This window comes from Acomys minous, assembly GCF_964271855.1.
Source record: "Acomys minous genome assembly, chromosome: 5".
Classification (NCBI taxonomy): Eukaryota; Metazoa; Chordata; class Mammalia; order Rodentia; family Muridae; genus Acomys; species Acomys minous.
The window spans coordinates 8084291-8110885 of NC_140494.1; the positions used below are offsets into that span (position 1 = coordinate 8084291).

At 43.4% G+C, this 26595-nt stretch overlaps 1 protein-coding gene across 3 annotated transcripts in view; it reads right to left on the minus strand.

Annotated features, from left to right (window-relative positions):
- Positions 1 to 26595, minus strand: part of PRKCQ (protein kinase C theta) — a 130549-nt gene that overhangs the window by 51431 nt on the left and 52523 nt on the right. For 2 of the 3 annotated variants that reach the window (XM_084783975.1, XM_084783976.1), the window contains exons 2-9: positions 24141 to 24275; positions 19403 to 19602; positions 15609 to 15669; positions 8331 to 8493; positions 7017 to 7048; positions 6839 to 6924; positions 5474 to 5603; positions 316 to 425 (exon numbers count right to left, since the gene is read on the minus strand). In XM_084783975.1, coding sequence (XP_084640101.1) covers positions 316 to 425; positions 5474 to 5603; positions 6839 to 6924; positions 7017 to 7048; positions 8331 to 8493; positions 15609 to 15669; positions 19403 to 19602; positions 24141 to 24258 — 900 coding nt within the window. In that variant the 5' untranslated portion in view covers positions 24259 to 24275. Of the gene's footprint in view, positions 1 to 315; positions 426 to 2707; positions 2999 to 5473; positions 5604 to 6838; positions 6925 to 7016; positions 7049 to 8330; positions 8494 to 15608; positions 15670 to 19402; positions 19603 to 24140; positions 24276 to 26595 lie in introns of those variants that run through there. The other variant, XM_084783977.1, reaches the window with a different exon arrangement.

Here is a 26595-nt window from a genome sequence, read left to right on the forward strand (position 1 = left end):
ATATAAAGCTGGCAGTAAATCCTTAAGAACTTTAGTGAATTTGCTTTTTTCTCTACCTGGTCATTCTATGAAAAGTTTAAGATATTATAAGTAGTCACACAGATGTATGAATTCAGTAAGTATCTCTCAAAGGTGGCAATATGGGTATAAAGATGAAAAGATTGAGGCAAGTGTTCAGAAGGACACTCAGGGACCTCCTGTAGGGTAGACACAGCGAGAAAGCGAAGGGCTTGAGTGGCCCTGGCTGAGTGGACACAGGGGGCTGATATCATCAGCTCAACAGCGTTAATATCCTCAGCTCAACGTCTTCTTTACCTGCTGGGTGCTTTCAATCATTGCTAGTGCTTCAGCCATTAGCTTCTGGTTTATACCACAGAGATTGGCGACCTTTGTCTGGCATCGGTGGTGGACGTTCATACCACATGCTGAAAGGAAGAAAGCAGTCCATGAGGAGCAGTGAGAGAGACCCTGAGCGCTACAAAATGACACCTTCATGAGGGCTCATCAGTCCCATCTCCAGGCAAGAAAGTCCGCAGTTCATACTGTGGCTGAGTTGGACTGTGGATGGGAGCACCATGCTGACACTGGTTCTATTGATAGTTTCAGAATATGCTAGGATTCAAGTAGGTACCCTCCCGCTGGGGACTGTCACCTTTCCCAGCTGTGCTGGGTGGAGCTTCTCCACTCTTAGGAATGAAGCCTCAACTGTGGCCTCAGCCTGAAGAAGGAAAACGGCTCGAGATGAGGTGATGCTTGTCTGTTAAGGGACAGTAGCGGGCAGGAGGAAAGAGGCCCGGAGACCATGGGCTCGCTTTAGGAAGAGGTACTGTTAATAAGCTTCCCAGCTGGTGATAATGGGGCCATGAAATGGGGGCATAGGTCCGAGCCCTGGCTGGTGGGGCATGTCCAGGATGGCTGTGTCTCCTGTGAACAGAACTAAGAGACTGGATGGGACTTTGGAAGGGGAAAAAAAAATATCAAACAGTTGTGTGCCCGGGAGTGAAGGAAGTTTTCTGATGGGACGGCAGTGCCAGGTTATGGCAGTACCCCTAGAAGGACTGGACCCAGGCAGTAGGATGAAACCACATAGCCTTCCACAGAAGCCATGAGAAGAAAGTCACAGACTTCATCACTGGGGTGTACATGGTGATACCAACATCAGCCTGACAGCTGGATGGGGATCACGCCTCAGTTTTCAGGAGCCCCCCCCCCCAACACATGCATCTGCAGGATGCATTTATGGGAAGGGCAGAGGACCCCTACAGTTATTGGAATTGTGCTTAACGTCAATATCAAGGTTATAAAGAAAACGGAACTTTGTACATATGAGTTAGCATCTTGACTTTACACCTGTGACACAATTAACAGAGAGCGCGCCTCAGAGAAGAGAGCACAGTGCTGTCATCTCTATAGGTCTTGTGAGATGTGGTTTTCTAGTTTTTCCACAGAAAAAGCAAGAGATGTGGTCACTATGTGAGCACCAGTAATGGGGAGGACAGTGTTTCCTGATCACAGCTAACCTTGTCCCAAGGGTTTCTGAGTGGGATCTTCAGGGCTCCTTCCTCCCCCTCCCCCCTTCCAGAACTAATGCTGTCTACATCAACGTCTAACTCTTAGACCCTACAAGCATTCTGATCCACAAGCCCTGATAATACCATAAGGGACTGACTTAAACTTCCTGTTACCCCAGGATTCCCCCTTTTACCTATAGGGGTCATGAGTCTACGTAAACACCACGACTACATCATGTTATTAGTTTTTAGAAAAAAAAATTCTTTGGAAAGATCACCATTACAATTAACAGGAAAACTAGAGTAATGACTCCAAGCTCCAGCAGATGGAATTCTATCCTCAGGTGGTACTTGGTGTCTACCAAAATATTCAAGCATTATCCTAGTAGAACCAGGCAGTTTAGACCCAAACTTTAATCTTCACTGCTTATCAGCAACTCTAGTTCAAAGAGCTTCACACAGTGGCTACAGTCCAGCAAGTACAACTGCTCTCTCACCATTAAAGTTTATTGCATTGTTATATATTAAAATATCCAGGTGGGGCTGGAAGGTGGCTCAGTGGTTTGGAGCGCTTGCTGCTCTTGGAAAGGATCCAAGTTTGGTTTCCAGCACCCATGTCATCCGGCTCATGACCTCCCGTGACTGCAGCGCCAGGGGACCCAATGCCCTCTTCTGACCTCCACGGACACAGAGGGACACACAACTGAAGATAAAGCAGAACTTTAAGATCCCAAGGCAAAATTGTGGCAGCCTTTATCTTTTAAGTGGTCCACATTTTTCTAGATAGTTCATCATAAAACAAACAAAACGTTATTATGTAAATAAGTTTCATTTGCTACAAAAGATAAAGTAAAATCTTCTAGGTATGTTTAAAATCTTTAATGGTGGCAATACAAAAATCTGCATTGTTGGTACAACTATATCAGATTTGTTTAGTAGGTTTTATGACTTTTATATTTGGTTGCTGATGTTGGATGGAGTCTTGCCCATGTAGCCCAGGCTGGCTTTGAACTGGTCATTCTCCTGTCTCAGCTTCCCAAGTCCTGGGAGTACAGGTATGTAAGTAAGACACCAAATGAGAAGTAGGTACATTGGGATTTTTATTTTACTTTGCTCCTTAAAATTGCTGCCAGGTCTAAAAGCTTGACTTTGATGCTCAATCAGGAAGAAAGGCCTTTATTCCCATTGTTACTAACCTATCAGGTGGAAACTTGACCTCTGTGAGCGCAAATAATGCCTTCTGATGACTATTTTCATGGGAATTACTTTGGGGAGAGAAAGGTGACAGCGTAGAGGCCGAAAGAGCAGGGTCCTCAAGGAGCTGGCTGATGAGGAGGTGGGGTAAAGCTGAGGCGGAGACACTATGGAGACAAAGGGGACTAGAGGAAGGGATGAGTAAAGTCAAAAAGGGAAGATGAAGGCTGGTGGAGAAAACAGGAATACTGGGGGATACGGGAAAACAAACCTGGAGATTGAAATGGGGGAGGGGAAGGGAGGGAGGGGAAGGGAGGAAGGGGATGGGAGGGAAGGAATGGGGGGAAAAAAGGGAAGGGGGTTCTGTGAAATACAGGTAGCAGGGAGGGGGAGGGGATGGAATGGGAAGGAAAGAATGTTAGGAAGACCAGGGCAAAGCGCAGGACTATGAGATAATGCAGGGAACCTTCAGGAAAGTTCTAAGCTTCGAGATCATGCTGGCAAGAGCAGCTCTGCTTGCCAAGTAGGCGCCAAGGCTCCAAGGAAGCGAAACCTGACCGTGAAGTGGTGCAGGAGTAGCACGCAGTGAGAGTGCTGTCATTTGCCTTTCTGCTTATACAGTTAGGATATTAGAACATCATTGTCACCTAAGAGTTAATAATATTGTCCATAGTCCTGCATGATAAGGTGTGTGTGTGTGTTTGTTTGTTTGTTTTTACAAACAGGCATATGGAAGAAAGGACACAAACAGGACTTTGGGATTCATAAAGACATTCTTAAGGTCATTCTGACTGCCAGTGACCCCCATGATAACAGTCTGAAAACCCTGCTCCTCCTGCCTCCACTAAGGTGACATTTCTGGGGCTCACCAGGTACATGAACCCCACTGAGCTGAGGAACAGGAGAAGTGGAAGACGATGGACTTTCATGTTTAGGAGGACATCTCCAGCTCTTAAAGGAGAAGAGAAAGCAGATAATGCTGCAAAGTAAAACTGCAGAGGAGTGGTAACTCAGAACATGGCTGCTCTGGCAAGAGATCTTATCCAAAGACCTTCTAACTGTGTGTGATCTGGCTGGAATACAAACACACCTTTAATCCAGGAGACAGAGGCAAACAGATCTGAGTTCCAAGCCAGCCTGGTAAGGAGCAAGTATCAGGTAAAGAAAAGCTTAGGTCCAGGTGTGGTGGTACACACCTTCAATCCCAACCAAAGGTACAGTTAGTTTGTAGAAGGAAGCGCCCACGTTTGAAAGTGATGTCTAATTGAGTAGCAGAAAAGGTGCCTACTCCGAGATTTGACAGAATAGGATACGCCCAACTCTCATGCCCAGGAGAAGAAAGGGAAGCTACTTAAGAGGTAGTTTTACAGAGAGAGGAGGAAGTTTTACCAGGACAGTCACAGGGAGATGAGTTACAGAGAGAGAACTCAAGTGAAGACAGAACAAGGCAGAAAATGAGAAGAAGCCAAAAGATTAGAAGAGATTGTTATTTTGAGGCCAAGCAGAGCAATTCCAGGCCAAGAGAGAAGCCAGATTAAATAATCTGGGAGAAGAATTAGAGCCCAAAAGGCTGAGTTGAACTCAGCCAGTCCAGAGCTCAGAAAAAACAAGGGTAAATTTATTAAGCAGTAAGCCTCAGAGGCTAAAAACATTCTAGGCCTGGCCTCAACTGTACAGAGGCCAGAAGCTTCCAGGACTAGGCCTAGGCCAGCAGAAGGAGGCAGTAAGCCTCCCAGATAACAACTGAGCCAGGAGGAATAAAAGTTACTTTTACAAAAAGGCTGACATATATAATAATTTTTTACCAGAAAGGTCTTTGTTGTGGTAAGAAACGGTCTTGTGAATCACCCAGAGTTCCCCTTCTCCTTCTCTCTCACCTGGAAAGGTGGGGTGCTTTGCCACTCTTTCTTAGACACTTTTGTCCTTGTGACTCCCTAATTATAGCATTTCAGTTTTTAAACTTGGGAGTTTTAGATCAAGAATGCCTTGTTTCTCTTTTCACTGTAGGTCTGAGGACTTCCATTATCAGTGAAGAGTGGCTTGTATATAAATTCAATAAAAAACAAAATGATATATACTAATTGTAGCTTAGCAATAACCCAGTAACTTGCAATGAGCCAATCCCCAGAAAAAAGGAAGAGGGTGGTCAGTCCTGGGTACAGTCTCCTCTGGGCACTTGGAGTTCACAGCCATAGTTTAGAAGTGTACTCTGCAGCTAAAGTCCCAGAATTCCTCTCACTAGAACCATCCACTGGCCAAATGCATTTTTGCATGTTTTCTCCTTGATGGAGTGACAGGAAAAATCTCATTAACTGGTGCTAAGAAAATGGGCTCCACACAGCTCGGTCGGCTACAATTAACATGGGATAGTCTCGAATCTACGGAGACAGCAGATTCAAATGTCCTTGGCAAAGGAACCAGTCAAAGGAGGAATGCTGTCTTCCTGTCACTCCAGGACAGAGGTATAACACTGAAATATGGGGACAGGATATGTGACCTTGGCCATGAACTATTGAGCTTTGATCTTGGAATTATTGAACCTTGACCTTGACCCTAAGCTACTGAGCCTCAAACTTGAATCTGACTTGCTCGTATGTGAAGACATCATAAAGTCTCAGGGAGGTGGCATTCATTTTCATGGGCACATAAGGATGGGCACAGAGGTCATCACTCTAGAGTCTCTCTGCGTCCCTTCGCGAGGCACAGGCAACCTTGGGGCTGCGCACAGGACCCACAGTGACTCTCCACGATGGCTCCCATGCACTCACCATCACACTTGAGTCCTTGCCTCGCCAGCCCCCACAGCAGGGTCCCACAATGCTCACAGAAGGTTGGGCTCTTGTAGTTGTAGACTTTGAATCGGTGCGGCATGTCGATCTTGAATCTCTCCTTGTGGAACTGAAAGACAGACGGAAGGCCTGGCTGCACGGGTGTCCCCAGGTCTCAAACTTCCGATGGTGCCCTGAGTGCATGACTCACAGTGATTGTAGTGAGGACGTGGGCAGCACAAGTCCTCTACCCAGCCTACTGCCTTCCACCTTCCTGAGGTAGCCGGAGAAGCCGGCAGCCCTTCCACGTGCAAGCACACAGGTGTGAGCCCATCTGTCGGTGTCAAAGCTTGTGCCAAGCACCAGCGTCACAGCTCATGTCTGAGGCATCTGTCTTGACAGATGGGGTTACTGTGTCAGGGAGAGGGGATGTGGGCAGTTTTTTCACATGGGAGCTAAGGAGACACTCATTTGGTGTTTGCAAAATGCCGATACAAAAATTAGGCCAAGGTCTAGGAACATTTGAAATGTTGAGAGGAGGCCCAATGGACTCGGGATAGGACAGCTGGAGACTCTTGGTCTGATCTTTGTGTATGAGAACTAAGGAACCACACAGGGTTAGTGAATACCTGTAAAGTGGTGGGTTAGACTCGAGAAACACGTGCAAATTACTTAGCAGGGCTTGAAGACTCGGTAATGAAGCATAGTGTAAAGTATTTTTATGTTGATTTTTTATACTGATTATGTACTGAAATAGTAATAGCCTTGGTTCAATTAACTATATGACTAAAACGAATTTTAACCTGTTCCTCCTTTATATAGCTTTATTTTTGTGGTTCTAGGGATTGAAGCTAGGGCCTCTCACATGCCAGACAAGCACACTAGCACTAAGCCATGTTGCTCGCCTGCTTTATGTTTTCTATAGACAGAGCCCCACTGAATTGACCAGCCTGACACTGAACTCACTCTGTAGCTCAGACAGGCCTTGAACTTGTAATCCTCTTGCTTCAGTGCTGTGAACTGCAGCCCTGCAGCACCACACCCTGCCTGTCTCTTTCTTCTTTCCTGTGGCCACTTGAAAGGTTAAAATTACACACCTGGATCTCATCTTATTTCTGTGGGGTAGTACTGCTCCAGGGTTAGGTGAACAACAAAACCTTGATATAATGGCCCCTTGAATGTACAAGAGATAAAGATAACCCAGAGAACAAATTATTGCCCTTCAAAACACTTAACTCACGGTGTCTGGACAGCGTGTTTTCACCACAGCTTTTAGTAGCTATTGAGATTAAGAGTGAGGCTGACAATCCCATTTGATGGAAAAGTCGAAGAGAATAAATAAGTGGAATCTAAATATGCCAGTACCATGGTCTCCCGGCTGTTGATAGCTGATCCTGTGCACTTGGCTATCACTTTGTCGATACACTTCTTGTGAATTGCTGCATTGCATTCTGCAAAGAGACAATTGCCATTTGTGATTTCTGGTGGTCAAGGAAACAAACCAAAGAAGCCCGAGGATGGCAGCAAAATGCTTTGTACTCACGTCGGCACTGGTAGCCCTGTTTGTTCAGGCCCCTGTAACAAAGCAGTGCTGGATTAAATTGCATGTTCACATTGACGTGAGCCACAGACACGTTCCAGAGGTAACTGGGACTGCAGACGTCCCTGAGACCACAATGCACTTCCTCAGACCGGTAACCCACAAACATTGCTTGCCAAGAAGGTATTTTAAGTTTATGTTGTTTTACTTAATGTATTTTATAACCAATTAAACGAGATGAATTCCTTCTCATCTTTGCATCTTCAAGCAAACATGTGCCTACAACACCAGAACTAAATGTATCACAAGCTCCTCCCAGCAATAAATTTCTATGCCCCTCGCTGAAAAAGTCACTGCCTCATTTGAAAAGGCATCACCTGACTCACTCTTGGCTTATACACAGATGAGCACGCTCATCTGTAAAGTTATCTTATTTCCTCATTCTGGGACCCTGAGAATCAGCCACCCATAGAGCTCGGTCTAAAGACGCATTCCTGAGCAGCACTGGAGATTACAAACAAAGGAAGCAAAGGACGTCCGGTGATTAGAGAAAAATCCAGCTAATGAGCATTCGCCCTAATCTGCTGGCTGGTAACATGTTACCCCATGAAGTGGGGACTTGTGCAGTAAAGGTTCTGCAGAGCCTGAGGGACCAGCGTCTCTTAGCAGGCACAGATGTTGGGAGCAGAAGCAAGCACCATTTCACTCCCACTCTACCATAGCTTTTGCTGTGTGGTTACACTCATCTCCGAGGCTAAGACACCCAAGAGCTTCATTTCAGACATTTGTTACAGTAGGGTAGTGCTGTCTAGTGAAAATTGCAGCAATGCAGCGGTTGGGCTGTTGGGGTGATGAAGATGTTGACTATAAAATTATCTGGCTTTGCTAACTATAACAGTACACCCTCATCCTTTCCGTCCCTCGGATACCAGCAGCTCTCATTTGGCCAAAACCAAAACTCTGCTGGGCCTCCTTACCATTTAGATCGGATATGCCCCAAAGCTGATGTTTTGGGAGCCAGCCAATGGCGATATTTGAACCAAAAGGAGCCCGGACCTGGTAGAAGGGAGTAAGGCCATTGAGAGTGCGCCCTTGGAGAGAAGGCTGGGACTCTGGTGCTTTCTCTCCCCTCACTTGCTTCCTTCCTCAAATCAGTTCTGTCCCTTTCTCAGTGCCTTGCCTTGTCACAGGACTAACATAAAAGGGACAGGCAACATTTTTGGGGAGCTGTTAGTCCCTCACAGCAGAGCACACAGCGCTTAGCAGCGACAGAACGCATAGCTCTAAGCCTGCGAGAAAAATGCCAAGTTACTGTACCAGACAAATTCATGGCAGACAGAGCAAAATGTGGGTTGAGGGAAAAAGGTGGCTGTGAACTCGTGACACTTGACGTGGTGGACTTTAGCCTGTTTGATGGCTCCTCGGCGATGATGCAATGCAAAGAATCCTTCGTTCTCAAATTCGCTCATGTCCTTCGTGTCTGTAGAGAGAAGACGGGGAGCCATGAAGCAACATGATGGCCGCAGCAGGGCGGAGAGGCGGGGACTTCGGGGGGTGGGAACCGAAGCTGTGAGTGCGGGGTGTACATGCTGACCCTTCCTGGGCTCATGAAGGTGCAAACTGCTCTAATTAGGCAGTATGGAATCACCATACAAGGCATTGCTAAAGGGTTGGCTTGGTCTGTTGTTTACTTCTCTGAGCCCTGTTCAGTTTCTAAAACTAGAATTCTGACATTTCAAGTCTGTGATTCCACAGAGTGACGTGACTGACAGCGATGTGAGAAGGCGGGGACTCTGGTGTCGGGATGCTTGCATAGAGCGGCATTTAGACAGATTACCAAAGGTTTAAGGGAGCTGCCCAGCCCTTTGTGTGAGGGCAAAGAACTTTGGGGGAGAAGTTTAATGTTCTGCTCCATGATGGCAACAGTGATCAGATATGTGAGCTCCAGCTTCTGCTTTAGAAAGTGCCAGAAAATCAAGAGTTCAAAGTAAGGTTTTAGATGTATAGGCAATCCTGTGTCACTTCCATCAAGCTGTCAAATTTAAATGTATTGATCAGCCATGGGCTCGAGGGTAGTTATTTTTGATAACATCCTATGCTCAGATGGCATTTCCCCAAAGGGTTGAAGGAATTGAAGATGATAGAATCCTGAGAATACCTATAATGCCAAAGCTGATGCCCGCGCCCCACGAGGAGCACAAAATGGTAGGTCACTAAGTAGTACAATGAACACTTCAGCAAATGGAGAGAAATCATCTCGGCAAACAGTAGAGGAAATAGTGGAAACTATGTTGACACTAAAGCAAGGATAATAAATCTAATGACTATAGTGCTTAGAATCATAATTTGCGAGAGGTTGGAAATTGTTAGATCACTTGCTATTTTTCTTTTATCAACAAAAATGGGAATTTAGAATTAGCGCTCATCATATTGCAAATGCATCGACAATTAGCAATATGGAACTAAATTGCTTCTATTATGGCTCAGCAGTGAGGGGTCTAACCACGCACTTAAGGTGAGTGTCTCTGCCAAGGAACCTTACTTTGTCACTGTCTATAGCGTCTGGCTGGGAACACAATAGCTAGACAAATGTGGAGATTTTGTGCAGGTAAAAGGCCTTTTCCTAGGATGTCATCTGAGTTTTATGATGCAGTTAGGGCTCGCATCTTCCTTGCAGCCATTCCTTGGTCTGTTCTATGGAGACCTGAAGCTCCTTGGTGCAGGGAATTCCCAATACTTTTCTCACGGTTCCTCGGACAGGCCATGATGCTTTGCCCACTACTTTCAGGACAGCTTCATCAGATTACTTCATTTGGAATTATGACGGGAAAAAAACTGAACTTGGAGACTGTGAGTGAGAGACTGTCACCGAGCTAATCATTTTCTTCCTCAATTTATGGAACAACTGTAGAGATACATCTTTAAATTATGACCTATATGTATCGATTCTTAGTAAAATGAGACATTTCTTTTTTAGTTCAGAGGCAATAAAATGGAATGAACAAAAGTATAAATTACATGTAATTTGTGGGATAAAAATGAATATCCTAGAGCCCTAACTGTATTATTATAAATACATATATATACCCCTAACATCCAAGTCTATGCTCATATCATTTATCTATGTATATAACCTTATGCACATTAGACTACTCCAGCTCCAAATCTTTTATTTAATTGCATCTTTTATCAATTGACTCGTTTGCAGTTAATCAAACACTGATGTTTCCTGGGCATCTCTGAGGAAATTTCTGTGCTGAGCATTGTACAGAATTCAAAGCTGAATCCTAATCATTGAGTATCTACAGCTAAGCCAGGGAAACATAAAAAACACACACAGAGCAGCAGCCTGTTCTAAGAGGCAGGGTGTGTAGTGTAAAGTAGACTCGGATGGTTGGGAGGGCGAAGGAAAACAAATTGCTGAGGAAACCAAGCTGAGAAAGTTGAAAATTTAAGGAAGGAAAAAATGTCCCTTCAGCATTTGACAAATGGCAAAGAAGTTGGAGGCTGAAGAACTAGGAACTTGTCCAGAAGGTTCTATGTCTCAGAGAACGTATGTTAGCAGCTGGCCAATATGTTTTAGGGTTTAAGACTCGAGAGAGCTAGAACACACGACCATCCCTAAGCCAGAAGCCATCTCCAACTGATAAACCACTTGCAAATGAGAATTTGGTTTCCTCCAAGGGCGACTTACTGGGGAAACTCCTAAGGGCAGGCTGTATGGCCAGCAGTAACAAGCTCAGTGGTGTCTTTGGAGCTCCTTGTCATATAATGTTATACCAGGTCTCTTCCATTTTTTAAAAGTTGTATTTTTATTTTATTATATATACTTTTTTATTCTCTCTGTTTACCCTTCAGGTCTTTTGCATTTATATTATGGCTTCCAGTTTAGTGTTTTTGTGGGGTTCCTGAGTGTGCAAATCAGCAAGTCTTTGTTTTATGAGCACTCTCCTGGGCTCTTTTTCTTCTGTTTGTTTTCTCCAATTCCAATGTGCTGGTTCTTGTTTCATCTTATTATATTTGATTTAGCTTTGTTTTATTGTCATTCCAGAGGAGCCTGAATGTTTTCTAGTGAGAGACAGAGAGCGGGTGGACGTGGATGAAAGGGGAGCATCTGGGAGGAGTAAAGGGAGGGGAAACCAGAATCAGTAAATATCATTTTCCCTTTCAATAAAAGGGAAAATAGGGGAAGAAATTAAAAGAGCAATGAAAAAAGAATAACTGGCATGTATGGGCTACATCTTCAAGAAATGCCAGGAGAGCTGGGCACGATCTTAGCTGGCAGCCTGCTTGCCTACTATACACAAAGTCCTAGGTTAAATTTCCACTAATGCAAAACACCAGTACAGCGAGGCATGCTTGTGGATAGCAGAGACAGGAAGATCAAGAGTTGTAGGATGCCCTCAACTATATAGCAAGCTTGAAGTCAGCCTGGTCCACCTGAAATCATGTCTTAAGAAAAGAAAAGAAAAACAAGGATGTAATAGGAAAGTCACGATATGAGAAAAGAAATACCCAGAGAGGCAAAATGATTAACAGAAGGCTTGATACAGGACGTCTCAGCAATCAGGAGGAAACTGCAGAGAAAGGGAAAGTTGGCGTTAGAGAGGATGCGAATGGATGGGCCAGTATCACCAGGATGAAGCATGAGGTCAGTAAAGGGAGGGACTTTCTCCAAGACAGAGGAACAGGAAGAGAAACCAGAAGCAAACAGCTGTATCCTAAAGCACACGAGCAGATGAAATTGCTACCAATTAGCCAAGGCCAACCATCAAGATGGGAAGAAGGGTAAGATACTACAAAAAAACAAAACAAAACAAAAATATAGGAGCTTGTTAGAAGGTAGACAGGCATTTGGAACAACTGTCATACAGGAACCAAAAGGGAACTGAAACTACAGAATGTTCAGGGGATCTCAATAATAATCATGTATTTCTTTGTCTAGGCCTAACCTAGAATCTAGTCATCAAGTTGAATAAGAGGTGGTTCAGCCAGTGCTGTCCTGGGGCTTATAGTAGAGCAAGGGAAAGGGACACAGTTTTACCTGTGCCCAGCATCCTCCCCACCTACTGAAGGCTTCAACTTGTGAAAAACCTAAATTTTTTGGTTTTTCAAACCAAATTTTGAAAGGAAAGAGCCTTAACAGAAAAGGCTGATAAAGGAGTTCCCTGTTCAGTGCCTCAGCAAGTGTTCTACGAGGTTCAGCTGCAAGGTTGCAGAGACCCTGAGTGGTGTGGAGGAAGGGGCCAGGATCACTTCAAACTAACAGCACAGCTTGTCAGTATCATCAGCTTAATGCTAGCTTTGTAGGCATGCAAGGCTATGGGGCCATGGAGGACTGTAGCAAGGTTTTAGAATGCCACTAAGGCCTGGCGTTTTGTGACAGGCTTGGATTCCTCGTAGGAAGGCCCCGAGAGGCCATTCCATGAAGCTATGATAACAAACACTAAGGTGAAATGGAGATGCCAGGATGCTGGAGATACCAGAGTAGTGGGATGTCTGCCAAGGGCAGCAACAAACACAGAATGGAACAAGTCCAAGACAGGTTACAGGCACAGGTAACAGATCTGGAGGGACAGGGCTACCCGGGCCTATTGGAGCCCAGATGCTGCCACTAAAAGCCTTCGATGCCAAACATGGCGATACATGGAAACATGATTTGTATTTCCCTCGCAGAGTTTAAGTCTTATCACTTCTTTGCTATGTCCCTAAATCTCTCTTTGAATGAGAATGTTGAAGTCTATGCCATTGTATATTGGAAGTTTATAACTTGTCACTTGATTTTAAAGGGGTTCGTAGCTAAGAGAGACTGATTGATTTAATTCTCAGAAGAGATTTCGGGGTTTTGAACAACTTTAGAACTATTAAGATTTAGGGGGCTCCTGGAGGTGAGCTAAGTGCACTGTGAGATGGTTATGGGCACTTTTGGGGGGGCCCAGGGGGTAATGATCTGAGTTAAAGAGATGTGTTTGGGTCTTAAGTTGAAGGGGAGCTAACTTGTGGTTGTTGTTAGTCTTCACTGTCAGTTTTAACAGGTTCAGAATCATCTAAGAGGCATGCCTCTGAGAACGCCCGTGAGGGTGTTATCAGGAAAGGGTTAACTGAGGAGGGAAGACCTACAGTGAATGTGGACCACATCATCTCACAGACTGGGATCCCAGACTAATAGAAAGAGGAAGAGAAGAAAGCAAGGTGAGGGCTGGCATTCAAGCTGAACCCTAGCTGGCATTCATCTTTCTCTGCTTCCTGATGGAAGACCAAGGTGATCAGCCACCTGGGTGACAGTGCAAGATTCTGGAAATGTTCCTTAAGTTGTAAGAGACCGGAACTTTTGCTGGACCTCACAGGCAGAGTTAACAACACGCCTATGGTCACTTAGGACTGATATCCTACTGCGCACTTTGTCTTTGTTTGACCTGACATATATTTTTGGTTGTGGGCCTAACCTCTAATGGCTGTGCCATCTCTCCAGCCCCGAGTGACCTGCCTTTAAGAGAATAATGTAACAAACTTGCCTGCCTTGGATTTTTTACATAACCAACTTTTACAACCTAATCTAAAACACAGGTACTATTTAAAGTCATATACTCTTCCTTGCCCCAGAGTAAAGCTTGCGTATCATCTGCTGAAAGCAACTGCCTAAAATCTACCATAAAGGTTGAAGGCAACTATTTATGAATATTAGTTGATAAATAATAATGTTTGCTGTCTGGGTCAGTTGGGGCCAGTTGAAGTGGGTGATTTAATCTCTTTGAAAAGTCTGTTAAAGATTTCTGTAAAGTAACCCATTCCTTCCTCATGTGACGCTTTCTATGCTGTTCCATAAACAAAGAATGAGGCCCTTTGTTAGAGACAGTATCACTTCACTACTCAGAGACAGACAGACGCCACTCACACAGACACATAATGCACGTAGATACGCAGCTCATACACACACACACACACACACACACACACACACACATACACGCAAACACACACACACACAGAGAGAGAGAGAGAGAGAGAGAGAGAGAGAGAGAGAGAGAGAGAGAGAGAGAGAGAGAGAGAGAGAGAGAGATAGACAGACAGACAGAGACAGACAGGGGGCTGGGCATCCAGGCAGGCACAGATTCATACTCATTCAACAGACAGCAGACAGAAGACAGAACGAAACAGAGAATTCAAATCTACACTCTCTTTAGGTTAAATGACTCCAAGAGAAATGCTTTATTTCTGACCTTAATGAAACAGTGACACATGAGGTAGAGTCCTCACAGCCCTGCGTTTCTGTTGTCATGTGTTTTCCACCACAGTGGACTTATCTCTTCAATTTTGAGCCCAAACAAACCCTTCCTTCCTTCCTTCCTTCTTCAACAAGCCCTTCTAAGAACAACGAGAAAAGTGTAGCACATGGCTACATTCATTTGCAGACTTAAAAGATTTAATAACCATGACTTAATATTACCAAATAACTGGTAAGTGTTCCAAGATTATCCTTTTTGTCTCATAATGCTATTTGGACCTGGGCATATTAGGACTTACATATGTCAAATGCAGGCACTGTAAATCTCTGAACTAAAACTCATATTTTTGTGGGTTATTTTAAGCATCCTGAATCAAGAAGTCCAAACTCCAAAATACTAAACATTTTGGGGGGGGGCATAGATAAAATCCACAACTAGAAATATCTATACTACAAAGCATTGCCTCATGGGAAAAATTATTCAAAATATTATATAGCATCATCAGGTTGGTGTGTAACATGTAATATGAATCATAAGATAATTTTCTGTTCAGACTTGGACTCAAATCCCCATATGCCAAATTTCCCAATGCCCTCCTACCCAAGTAATTCAAAATCTGAAGCCCTTTAGTCTTAAGCATTTTTAGATAACTAGTATAGAACTTGAAGTAAAAATAGCTGACTAAAAACATCCAGTTTCTCATGCTTATTCTGTGGATTTGGATTTTATAAGCAGTAGAAATTAGTTCACAGGGACAGTCCCGACTGGCTGTCACAGGCACCCGGTAAACAGTGCTTATCAGCTGAATTTCTGGGACCCAAGTTTATCCAGGACACAGAACTGAAACTCCTCGGCAGTTCATTTTCATATTCTTCTTTTTTCCTCAGAGGGTGTGAGGTAACCAGCGTTAGGCCTTAGGTTTTGATGCTAGTTCCACAGAAGATATTTTCAGTTTCAGTTTCTTATTTTGTTTGCTAGTGCAGCGGAACGCTGGGTATAGAACACCATTTATAAGTAGGCAATGAGCATTCACACAGCACTGCAGGAGCAGCCTTTTGTACTCACATTAAATTCCCAAACTAAAATAGAGAGACCATAAAAGCGCCAGGCATCTGGGTTTACACCATTTAAAGATCAGCTCTGTAAATGTTTTATGTTTGCATTTATACTATGCTCACGTGTTCATATTTGCTCTGTGTTTGCCTGGCCAAAACAGTTGTTTTCGATTTCTGCCTGAGCACCGTTGAGAAGAACTCTTTACACTTCTCTCTTCTCCTACTTTTCCCCTAGGATACTGCAGGAGCAAGATGAGCCGTATCTGAACAAGCCATGCCCTCCTCACCCCCAAACAGGAAGAAGGGTCACTTGCCACTCATTTCCAGGAAGTATCTTGCATTCATTAGCATTCGGCCTTGAGGTTTCAGCTCTAACTGGGTGAGAGAAGGAGAGAAATCTTGTCAGAATGTGAGGCCAGCCCTGGCTCTAGGACCCCCCTCACCAACTCCACTCAAGCTGGGCGGCAGCAGCAGCGCAGCACCTGGGATAGTGGCTGTCCTCTTACGAATGCCTCAGTAATACATTCCTGCTACTTGAGGATTGAAACTGACAGAAGAAACATACTTGGAAAATGGAATCTGCTTTCTTGCAGGGAGCTTACCTGAAGAGTGTATGAGCATAGTCCCAGATATTAATCATGGCAGAGGTATCCAAGACTTGCCCACATGGGGAAAAGTAGATCTTTTGTAGTAAAGATAAGTCCTGCTCTGAGGGGCCTTCTCTTGCTTACTGTGTGGGCTGTGCATCTAGGTAGTCAGGGTATATTCCATGGAGTATTCTTTTTTTTTAAAATAATTTGTTTGTTTATTTTTTTTTTTATGTGCATTGGTATTTTTCCTGCGTTTGTGAGGCAGTTGGATCCCCTGGAACTGGAATTTTAGATACTTGCGAGCTGTCATGTGGGTGTTGGGAATTGAACCTGGGTCCATATGGAAGAGCAGCCAGTGCTCTTAACCGCTGAGACATCTCTCCAGCCCCATAGACTATTCTTTTTCTACCACAAAGATTTGTAATCTGATGAAAGGAAAGTTTAATAGGTGGTGCTTGAAAGTATTATATATGTGCATATTATATACATTATATTATATATGCATATGTGAGCAATTATTTTAGAACAAGTATATGCATAGTATTTGTATATTCTATATATTATTAAAATGATAAGTACTACATATATATATATATATATGTCTTATAAGCAGTATTATGTAGAAGATACCAGAACAAAGTGTCATTTTAAAGGACTTATGGAGGATACAGGATCTCATATAATATGACATATACAGTAGTAAAAAGGACAGACCCCTTTTGGAGTTATCTATATAAACACACACACAAGTATGTATATGTGTGTATACACATGTATGCACATGTGTATATATGATATATGGAAAACCATCATACTATGCCATCAGTGAAATAAACAGATGAGAGATGGCTCAAAGTTGACCCAGCAGAGTTCTCTAGTGTAATAACTCTATGCTTTTGGATAACTATACATTCTTGTGCAAACTTAAGCAGATCAGTGTGAAGAGAAGCGTTCTAGGCCATGAGAATGGGCCTGCTAGTGTAGTGAAAACAGAGGCAAAAACAGAACCAGAGTGGGGACTTGGGGAGCATTTCCAAAGGAAACTGTGGAACTTCATCACCACAGGATCATTAACAACCCAAAAGTAGTGGTGACGGAGAAAATTAAATCAGGAAGCTATTGGAGAGTCATATTTTATAAAGTGCTGGGGAGCAACTGCAAAGACCTTACAGATTCTTGCAACCTTGGGAAACACACAGTCAGGGTGGACATGAAAGGCAAACTTGAGAAAATCCTTTTTTTTCTTTGTTAAATAAAGACATCCATTTTAAGACATTTTACTCCTGTATATGTCACATCACATGGGATCCTAATTTAAAATGATACTTTGCTCTGGAATCTTCTGCATAATACTGTTTATAACACACACATACATTCACATGCACATATATGTAGCACTGATATAACTGTAATAATATATAGAATATAGAAATACTATGCATATTCTTATTCTAAAATATATACCAGATAATTTAATTACTCACCTATGCATATATAATATAATGTATATAACATATACCTATATGAACAGCCTATTAAACTTTTCTTTAGTTACCTTACAAATGCTTGTGATATAAAAAAAGAATATTTCATGGAATATACTCATAGAAATAAGAAAAAATAAATTCAGAACAATCTGAGGGTACTTGAGATAAAAGTAAATCAAGAACCCTAAAAAAAATAAGGCTTAGAAATAGAGAACGTGTGCTAGTTGGCGCATGAGGACGTGAACACTGAGATGTACTGATACAAAACAGTGCTAGTCTGCAGAATGAAGTGTCTTCTAAGCCTACACCCGTTGGTTCCTGCAATCCGAACACTTAAGAGCCTGAGGCAGGAGCACCACGGATAGTTCAAGGCTAGCCTGGCCTGCATAAAAGGCTCTATCTCAACAAAACAAAATGGAAGAGGAGCAGTCGGAGAAAAATCGGCTAAGCCTGGGATATGGAATTAAGTGAAACTTTAAAGAAATAGAAATAGAAAGGCAAATAGCTTGCAAATAAAGTCCATAAATTATTATGAAAAGATTTTCAAAAACCCTATCTGTTCCTTCACTGAGAAAAAAACATGGATAGGTTATCATTATAAAAATTAGGGAGCTGACTAGTTCCATCACCGTAAATTAGGAGGAAAGTAGAAATGCATGGACATAAGCAGGCACAGGAAAGTGTGTGTGTGTGTGTGTGTGTGTGTGTGTGTGTGTGTGTGTGCATGTGTGTGTGTGTGCATGTGTGTATGTGTGTGTCTGTGTGTGTGCGTGTGTATTTTCTGTAGCTTGTCTCTTCCTTCTCCTTGCCTAGCCAAACTCTTTCTGTGATTCATGCCCAGCAGAGCCCACATATTCTTTAGTTGGAATTGCATAAATTCAATACCAAACAAAATAAAACAACAAACAACAAAAAGCAAACAAAACCCACCTGCAATATCCTGCAGTTCTTCCACCTTCCCTACCTGCCTAGGCAGCCACTCCATAGGAGCTGGGGTTCTCACAATCCCCTCTCCAAATGGGTGAAGGAGGGCGCCATATGTGCTTCTGAATGGCATCACCTGAGCTTGTGGAAGCACAGGCATCTTAAGGACATGTTGGCGTGTTTGCCCTTAAACATTAGCTTAGTGACAAAAAGCATGATTTTAAGATGCCAAAACCAACGTGAGGCCACAAGCAGGCAAAAACGTCAGTTCTACGTTTCTCTCATTCCCAGGTGAAAGCTGCAACTTGAAAGACTTAGAAGTCTTGCTAAGATCTGAATTACAGCGAGCAATAGGCAGAAAGGTGGAGATTCTTGCTACTTCAGCATAAATGATACAAACACAGGAAAACATTCTCTAAATTTCAAGCTATATAGAAGGCAGTTTTGTAAACCAGAAATTCTCATTTGCTTGTTTTTCCATATATTGTCTTCCCTTCTCCTATTTCTAAACATCTGCTGCTTACACAGTGACAATCTAGCTCTCCCAAAACTTATTATGCCATCATGAATGGTGAGTGACACATTTCTTAGGACAGTGTAAGATAAGTGACTTCACTACGGCTGAAAGAAACGTCGGTAAAGCCTTGAGAGGGAAATCAAGATATGAAGTGAGGCTTGTCCTCACACTTTGGACAAGGTGATACGTAGATAGGAGCCTGCCCGACAAAGAGGAACTAAGGGTATTTCTCCAGGCATACCTTAAAAGTAATAAATCAGGAACATTTATAGCCTGAGACCCTTCTCTCTATACACTGGCATCAAAGAGATTTGAAGTTTCCAATATATATTCTAGTTCATGAATAGTTATTGTTTATCAAATCACCATCGAGTATGTGATGGGGAATCTGCTTACTCACAGCTAGTGTCCTAGAGTCTTAGGGCTGGCAGGGATGTTTCATGCTGCTCAGCCTGAGCAGCATGGTGCACACTAGCTGTGTGTGGCGGCACACAACTGTCATCCCAGCGCTTGGGAGGCGGAGGGGGGAGGACCAGAAAGTCAAGGCGTGGATGCATAGCCTCCTTGCAGTTCACAGCACTGATATTTACCCATATCTCTGTCCTCCCGTTGTTCTTGCGGCACCTCTCCGCCAGGGAGTAGAGCTCCACGGTGGTTTCTGATATGAGGTCCACATTCTTGCCCTTCACGATGATCTGCATCACCCTCCCCTTGTTAATGTGGGCATCAAAGGTGCTGTCCCAGGGCGGGTACATGGTCGGCTTTTTCTGGACATACATCTGCCCATTTTCTAGGAAGAGAAAAAAATATTGTCTCATTGCTCTTCTGCAAGCTATGGAGAATAATTCAATTCCATTGGGCAGTGGCAGCCATTCCTGCTGCTTTTTTATACATAAGGCTGAGGCAAGGGAAGAGATAATTCACTCAGACAATCTAGGGCACATGGGACAGGTCCATGGTTAGATGAAGGAAACACATTACGTCTTACAAATCCAATATAGATAGTGTAAGCAACAACTATCTGAGAACCGCTTAAACTGGAAATGTTCCTTTCCCATTCGGTGCTGTTTTGCTTCACTTTGACAGTGAACATCTGAGGAAATAACCTTTAAAAATCATTTTATGTCTGGGCGTGGTTATGTCTGAGCGTGGTTATGTCTGGGCGTGGTTATGTCTGGGCATGGTTACGTACAGGCATGTTTATGGCTGGGCACCTGTAGTGCCGGCCCACAGGAGGTTGAGGTAGGAAGATAGAGAGTTCACAGCCAGTCTGTGCCATGTAGAGAAACCGTCTCAGAAAATCACAAGCAACAAAAATACAAGAAACAACCACATTCTTATCTCCACGTGACACACTAAGCAAGGAACAAACAAACAAACAAACAAAGCACAACACCAAACTTTTATGCCTTTTAAAACCTTCCTTTGTTAGCCTATAATAGCTTGGGCCATATGACTGACTAATTTCAGTGGCACCTGGTAAATAAGTCCTCATAAAACTACTGTATTCACGTGAAACACAGCATGGCATAGGTTACACTTATTAAGAAATGATCCTTTGATTCTTAAATATTTTTTATTTGCCATAAACACAGAGGCAACAGACTTTAAAAACAAATGAATTCATATTTCCATCTCCCTCCCTCCCTCTCTCCCTCCCCCACCCCCCTCAGACACAGTGTCACTAGATAGCCCAGGTTGGTCTCTAATTCACTGTGTAGTCCATGCTAGCTTTGAGCTCTCTACCTTCCCGCCTTAGCCTCTCAAGTGTTGTGGTCCAGGCATGTGTCCCTACACTCAGTTTCCTTCCTTTTCCAATCCTTGAATGCAGATACAGTTTACACTCTGGATGCACCCTAAGCTAAAGCTGGCAGGTGATGCAGGGGGGAGCCGCACAGCCAGCAGCAGCCTTGCATGTAAATCCAGGTAGAAATAAAAGTACTGGTCATGCATGTAAAGACAAGCAGAAAAATAAAGGCCCTGGTCACTGGAACCAGGAGGTATGACCAGGCTGATATCCGTACAAGAATTTCTTCCAGAAGCCCCCCGGCAGGGACAAGAGTTTCCAAATTGAATTAAGCCATCTTGTTATGTCTTCTACTCACACTGGATTTTCTCTGGTATATGATCTTTGATCATTTTAATAGCAGAGAATTATAGTAGTATTTTATTGTTCTTATAATAATAAGCCTATTAAATACATTTAGCAATTATAAGACTTTGGTAGGACGAAAGAAAAGCAAATCCACTTAAAGTAGGAACGTAAAGTTGTTCAAACATTCTTTAACAACACAGGAGGCTAAATAGAACGGGCATTTAGCAGTAACAGAGTTATCTTGAGGATATACAAAGAGTTGAAAAAGCTCAAGTTTCAAACTGTAGGGAAACTGGGCCAACAGAAATATAAACCATTACTCTGTTAGGAATTGATTAGGAAGGAGGTGATTTTTAAAATTTCATATAGATTTTCATTAGTGGTTTGAGAATTTTATACATGAATGCAATGTATTGTGATAATTTCACCCTCATTTCTCTTCATAATTCCTCCCAGGTCCACCTCTGAGCCTCTGATCCACTCTTCACACACTGCTTCCTCACAGCTTTGAGTACTGGTTTTCTTTCTCCTTCTCTCTTATTCTTCCTTCCTTCCTTTTCCCCCTTCTCTTCCTCCATCCCTCCCTTCCTTTCTTCTTCCTCTCTCTCTCTCCCTCCCTTCTTCCCTCCCTCCCTCCCCCCTCCAGCAAATCCAATTTGTACTTTCCATATATTCACTGGAGCCTGGTTAATCTAGCAGAGGCCACACCTTTAAAGAAATCTATCTTCCTCTCCTTCAGAAACCACCAACTGACAATAGCTCCTCAGTATGGGGTTGGAAACTCATGAGCCCCTGTAAAGGGAGGGGAAGATTTTTATGGTTAAGATTAAAAAAAAAAAAAAAGAATGATAGTTTGGGTTCTTTGAAAAAATCAATGATTTTATTGATCACAGTCTTTAGCTTCTCTATCAAATCATTCCTTTTCATTATTACCATTCTCCATGCTCAGAGAAGGGCAGGCATCTAGAAGGCAAGCCACATACTGTATATTTTCAGTCCTAGGTTAAGAGTTACCTAAAAAGTAGAGCAGAACTCAGAATCTTGTGGAACCCCAGGTTGATCTTGAAGGGGAAGTCCAGCCAGGAGCTCAAGCCTCTAGTCATAATAGCACAAGCACAACAAGGGCAGAGGGCAATAGATTCACGCAGGCCTACTGGATTGACTGCCTGCTCTTGGCTAGCTTTTTCCTATCTTATACTGTTCATGAACCCCTGCCTAGGGAATGGCACCACCCAAGTGGACTGTGCCTTCCTACATCAGTTAACAGTCAAGATAATTCCCCCAAAGACATGCCCACAGGCCATCATGATCTATAGGCAAGTCATTATCTCCTGCCAGGTGATTCTAGACTGTGTCAAATTGACGTTTAAAACTAACCAGTATAACTGTCAATGTGTGTGTGGAGCGAGGGCTGCTGTTTTCAAAGGCTCCTGGGCTAACAGCACTGTTTCCTGTTTGCCTCCATTCTCCTGGCACATCATGAAAAACGCAACCTTACATCGTAAATATGGCAACCTGTTTAAGTTCTGCAGTAGGAATCTTTGAACTAGAGTGATTTCTTCTCAGAATGTAACCTGAACAAAAGTTAAAAAACAAAGATCCGAAGTCCACTGGCCACTCTATTGTAAAAGCAGTTTCTTGCTTTTTTCTGACAGGGTCTTTTGATCCATATGGCTGATGAGATCAGGTTCAAAAGCAAGGCCAAAAGAAGAGGAAGGAAAAAAAGAAAAGAAGAAAAGAAAAGAGAGATCGGCAGGAGACAAATGTCAGTGAGCCCCAAGGTTGGAAAAAGAACCGGATCTATGAGACCCATTAAGTCAAAAGCAGCTTTGAAAAACGCCATTTTACACTTCAAAGCTGTGTCTGACATTTGAAAGCGTTTGGGTGGGGGCAAGCTGTGTTCTCACTTTTAAGACAGTAGAGAACTCTGGAGAAAAGAGAAACGAAGAGTGTCCAGACCGTCTCCTGAGCTTTGATGCTCTCATGGCAGCTAGCGGGATGAGGTGAGCATGAAGGAAAATGGGGGTGGGGAGGGCACAACATGATAGAACTTGTAACCCCAGAATTTAGAGTTTCTAGGATCTAGCTGGATGCTCTCAATGCACTGTCTCAGTTTTCTCTTGTAGGCACAAGTGCTCTAAACTCCTGGCAGACACCTTTTGCCGACACCTCATTGAGAATAACGTTCGTGTCTCTGCCCTCTTTCTCCTCTTTCATTGCTATATCTCCTCAGCCCTCGTTGTTGTCATGACACCACACGGCTGCCTATCGCCTGTCTTTCTCTGTGAGCCTGGAAACCCTAGAGGGGGAGCCCTCTTTATGGACACTTTTAGTGTGCTTTTCTGTCTGCTCTAGCTCCAGGACCCTCACAGTGGCTCTCCATAAGCACTTTGTGTGTGTGTGTGTGTGTGTGTGTGTGTGTGTGTGTGTGTGTGTGTGCATGTGTGTATAAATGAACTGAGATACCTTCCTACAATTACATGTCTGTATACAGAGATACAGGATAAGGCACTGGGGTTACAAGGTCCTAGGATAAGTGGCTTCCTGTCTTTCCTTCAGAAGAGACTTACTATTTAAATGCAGGGGTGTGGATCAAGTGCAAACCAGAGAGTGTGATCATCAAGGAGTTCCGTACCCAATGGGATTGTTTTGGCAGAGCTTTCTAAACCCACAAAATCAGTCCTGGGTACAGGATCCAGATTTCCTCCTCCTCATGAATTGCCTGTATATATCCACAGTTAATGAAACAGGAATGGTCTTTTATTCGTGATGAATACGAGCTGATTAAAGACCCTTCCCAGCTTGCTGAGCTGAGGCAACGACACAACAAGCAGTCCTTAGAGCTGATTCCAAGTTCTGGGTCTAGTCAGGCTTAACTTACCTGTGGGCACTGGAAACAGCGAGTTAGTTATCAGTAGAGGTAACGCATGACACGCTTCGCCTCAGTACATTCTTCTTTGTCAGCTCCTTACTTAATTTCCCTAATGTCATATCCTCATCTTGGTTTATGTAAGGAAAATGACACAGTGAAGTAGATCTGGCCAGAGTCCGTGACTAACCCTGGGTCCTTAAGAAAGAACTTGGCCTTTGTTGGGCACCAGTGTCCTAATCTGTGACATTCCGTTCCACCAGATGTCCTGGAAGGTCATGGAAGGTCTTGTCTTCAACACGCTTGCCTAGCCTAGCCACCATCTCCTCTTCTTCCTTCCCCACCTTGACCCCAATTAGCTTACCTGATTCCACATATTCTTTGACAAGCACAGCGCAGTAGGGGTTCACAGCCTCTCCCTGACAGGACTGGCAGGTCCCACAGTCAAAGTTGGATAAGCCAATTCGAAGAAACGGTGACATGGTTGTTCCCTAGAAAACTGACAAAAGACAAAGACGGTATGTATGGGACACTAAGACATATTATTTTTAGTGTTTCATTTCCATGTAGTGTTTTATCTCAGACAGCCAGTGCTTCCAATGGGCCTGTTATCCATCTGAACAAATGAGTTTATTTCCTTCTCTGCAGACTGGCCCACAGAGGGAAAGGCTCTTTAGAAATTCTGTAGCTAACCTCCATTGTGAGAGCTAAGAGTTAATTATGCTCAGTCTAACAATCGTATTTGATAGCTACATAGCAAGGTAAGCATTTTTCAAGGTTTTGTTTCTTCAAGTAGGTGCCCAAAACTCAGTGACCAGAAAGGGAGTTTATAAAAATGGAGTCTATTTTAGTCACACCAGTTAAACATGACACCACAACATTCTTACGTAGTCTATTTATATGTGTCATGGAGTTGGCTCTCAGCAGTTAGCAGCTGATCCGTATTTACTTTGGATATTTTCAATATGGTTTGCTCGTCAAAGACAAACACACACTCAAACAGGCATAAGCAATTAAGCTATTAAATGATATGAACCACTTTAAAAAACAAAACAAAACAAAACTCTAGGCCACTGACTACTGTATAAGCGTGTCTCATCCTAAAGGCAAAGTACTTCATAGATGCCACTGTTTTTAATGTTTTCTCAGAGCTTTTGATGGAAATTATCATGTTGTTGGCTACAGATTTCAAGACCTGGTATGATTCTTTTTTTAAAAAAAGATTTAGTTTTATGTGTGCGTGCATCAGTGTATATGTATGAATGAATGTACATAGCCAAGGAAGCTGGAAGATGGAGTTAAACACCCTGGAGCTGGAGATGTAGGCAGCTGTGAGTGCTGGGAACCCACCTCTGGTCCTCTGCAAGAGCAGCATGTGCTCTTTACCACTGACGCATCTCTTCAGCACCCTTAGCCTGAATCCCCATCTGCTGCTCCATCTCCTTGTTCCGCCATTGACCTCAACTAAGTACCTTTCCTTGCTAGTTATTCTCTTGCATGAATGTGTGTGTGTGTGTGTGTGTGTGTGTGTGTGTGTGTGTATGTGTGTGTGTGTGTGTGTGTGGTGAGCATGTGTGTTCACATGTGTGTGGGTACATGCCCATGTAGAGGCCTGGAGCTGACCTAGAGTGTCATTATTTTTTTTTAAAGATTTATTTATTTATTATGTACACAGTGCTCTGTCTGCATGTATACCTGCAGGCCAGAAGAGGGCATCAGAACACATCATAGATAGTGGTGAGCCACCATGTGGTTGCTGGGAATTGAACTCATGACCTCTGGAAGAACAGACAGTGCTCTTAACCACTGAGCCATCTTTCCAGCCCTAGAGTGTCATTCTTGATTGCTCTTCATTTTATTTGTTGAGCGGGAGGGAGGGGGTCTCTGGTTCAACCCAGAGCTTATTAATTCTTGCAAGTCTAGCTAGCCGGCTTGCCCGAGGGCCCCTATCTCTGACACCCTTGCCTTGCTTCTACGCAGGTGCTGGGGACTTGAACCCATGTCTTTGTTCTTGTGGGGCAAACTCTTCATCCACTGAGCCGGTCTCCCCAGCTCCACTTCCTTTTTGCCTGCCTCTTCTTAAGTTCTCGTAGATCTGAAAACTATTATCTAGTGTTCAGTATCAAAGCACTACCTTAAAGCATTCTTTTCACCTTGCTCTAGTTCACAGTATACTAGTAAAGGCAAGAAGGTCATTTTGACTTGAATCTAGAGGGACCGTTGACTCACAAAGCCCGAGTTACTACCGCACTGACCTTTGGTGACTCATCGTGCGCTGCTGTTTCCACGTTGGGCTCCTAATTGGGCAGCAGCAGCTCAAACTGAATCCATCACAGAAATAGACGTCTCTGGGTCTGCCAGGGTTCATGTTACAGTATGGAAGGGTTTCTACCACAGAGACCTTACGTAGATAGCAGAGACTTCTAATTTTAAAAAGGATGCAAATTTGTGACTTCCTCAGATTTATTTATTCTACGTCCTCACCCAGAGCATTTTTACTCAATACTAGTGTCCGTTTTTCAGCCTACTTAGGGGGTCCCTTTCCAATGGTCTGGTCACGGTGACATGATAAGGCATATTGACATCTAGAAGATAGAACAGGCATCCTGTGGACATGTCAGAATAAAGAAGGTCTGTGACTTAAATACCGGAGGGTGAAATTAACAGAGAAGTTTCCTGAGTTCCTTTTAGAGCTTAGAGCTCATGGCCAGAAGAGAAGCATTCTCTTGGGTATTAAAATAGAAAGCAGATTTTGCTGTATACAAACAAATGTGCACGTGATACAGGAGACCCGAGGACTGGACTTGCAAAACTCTCTT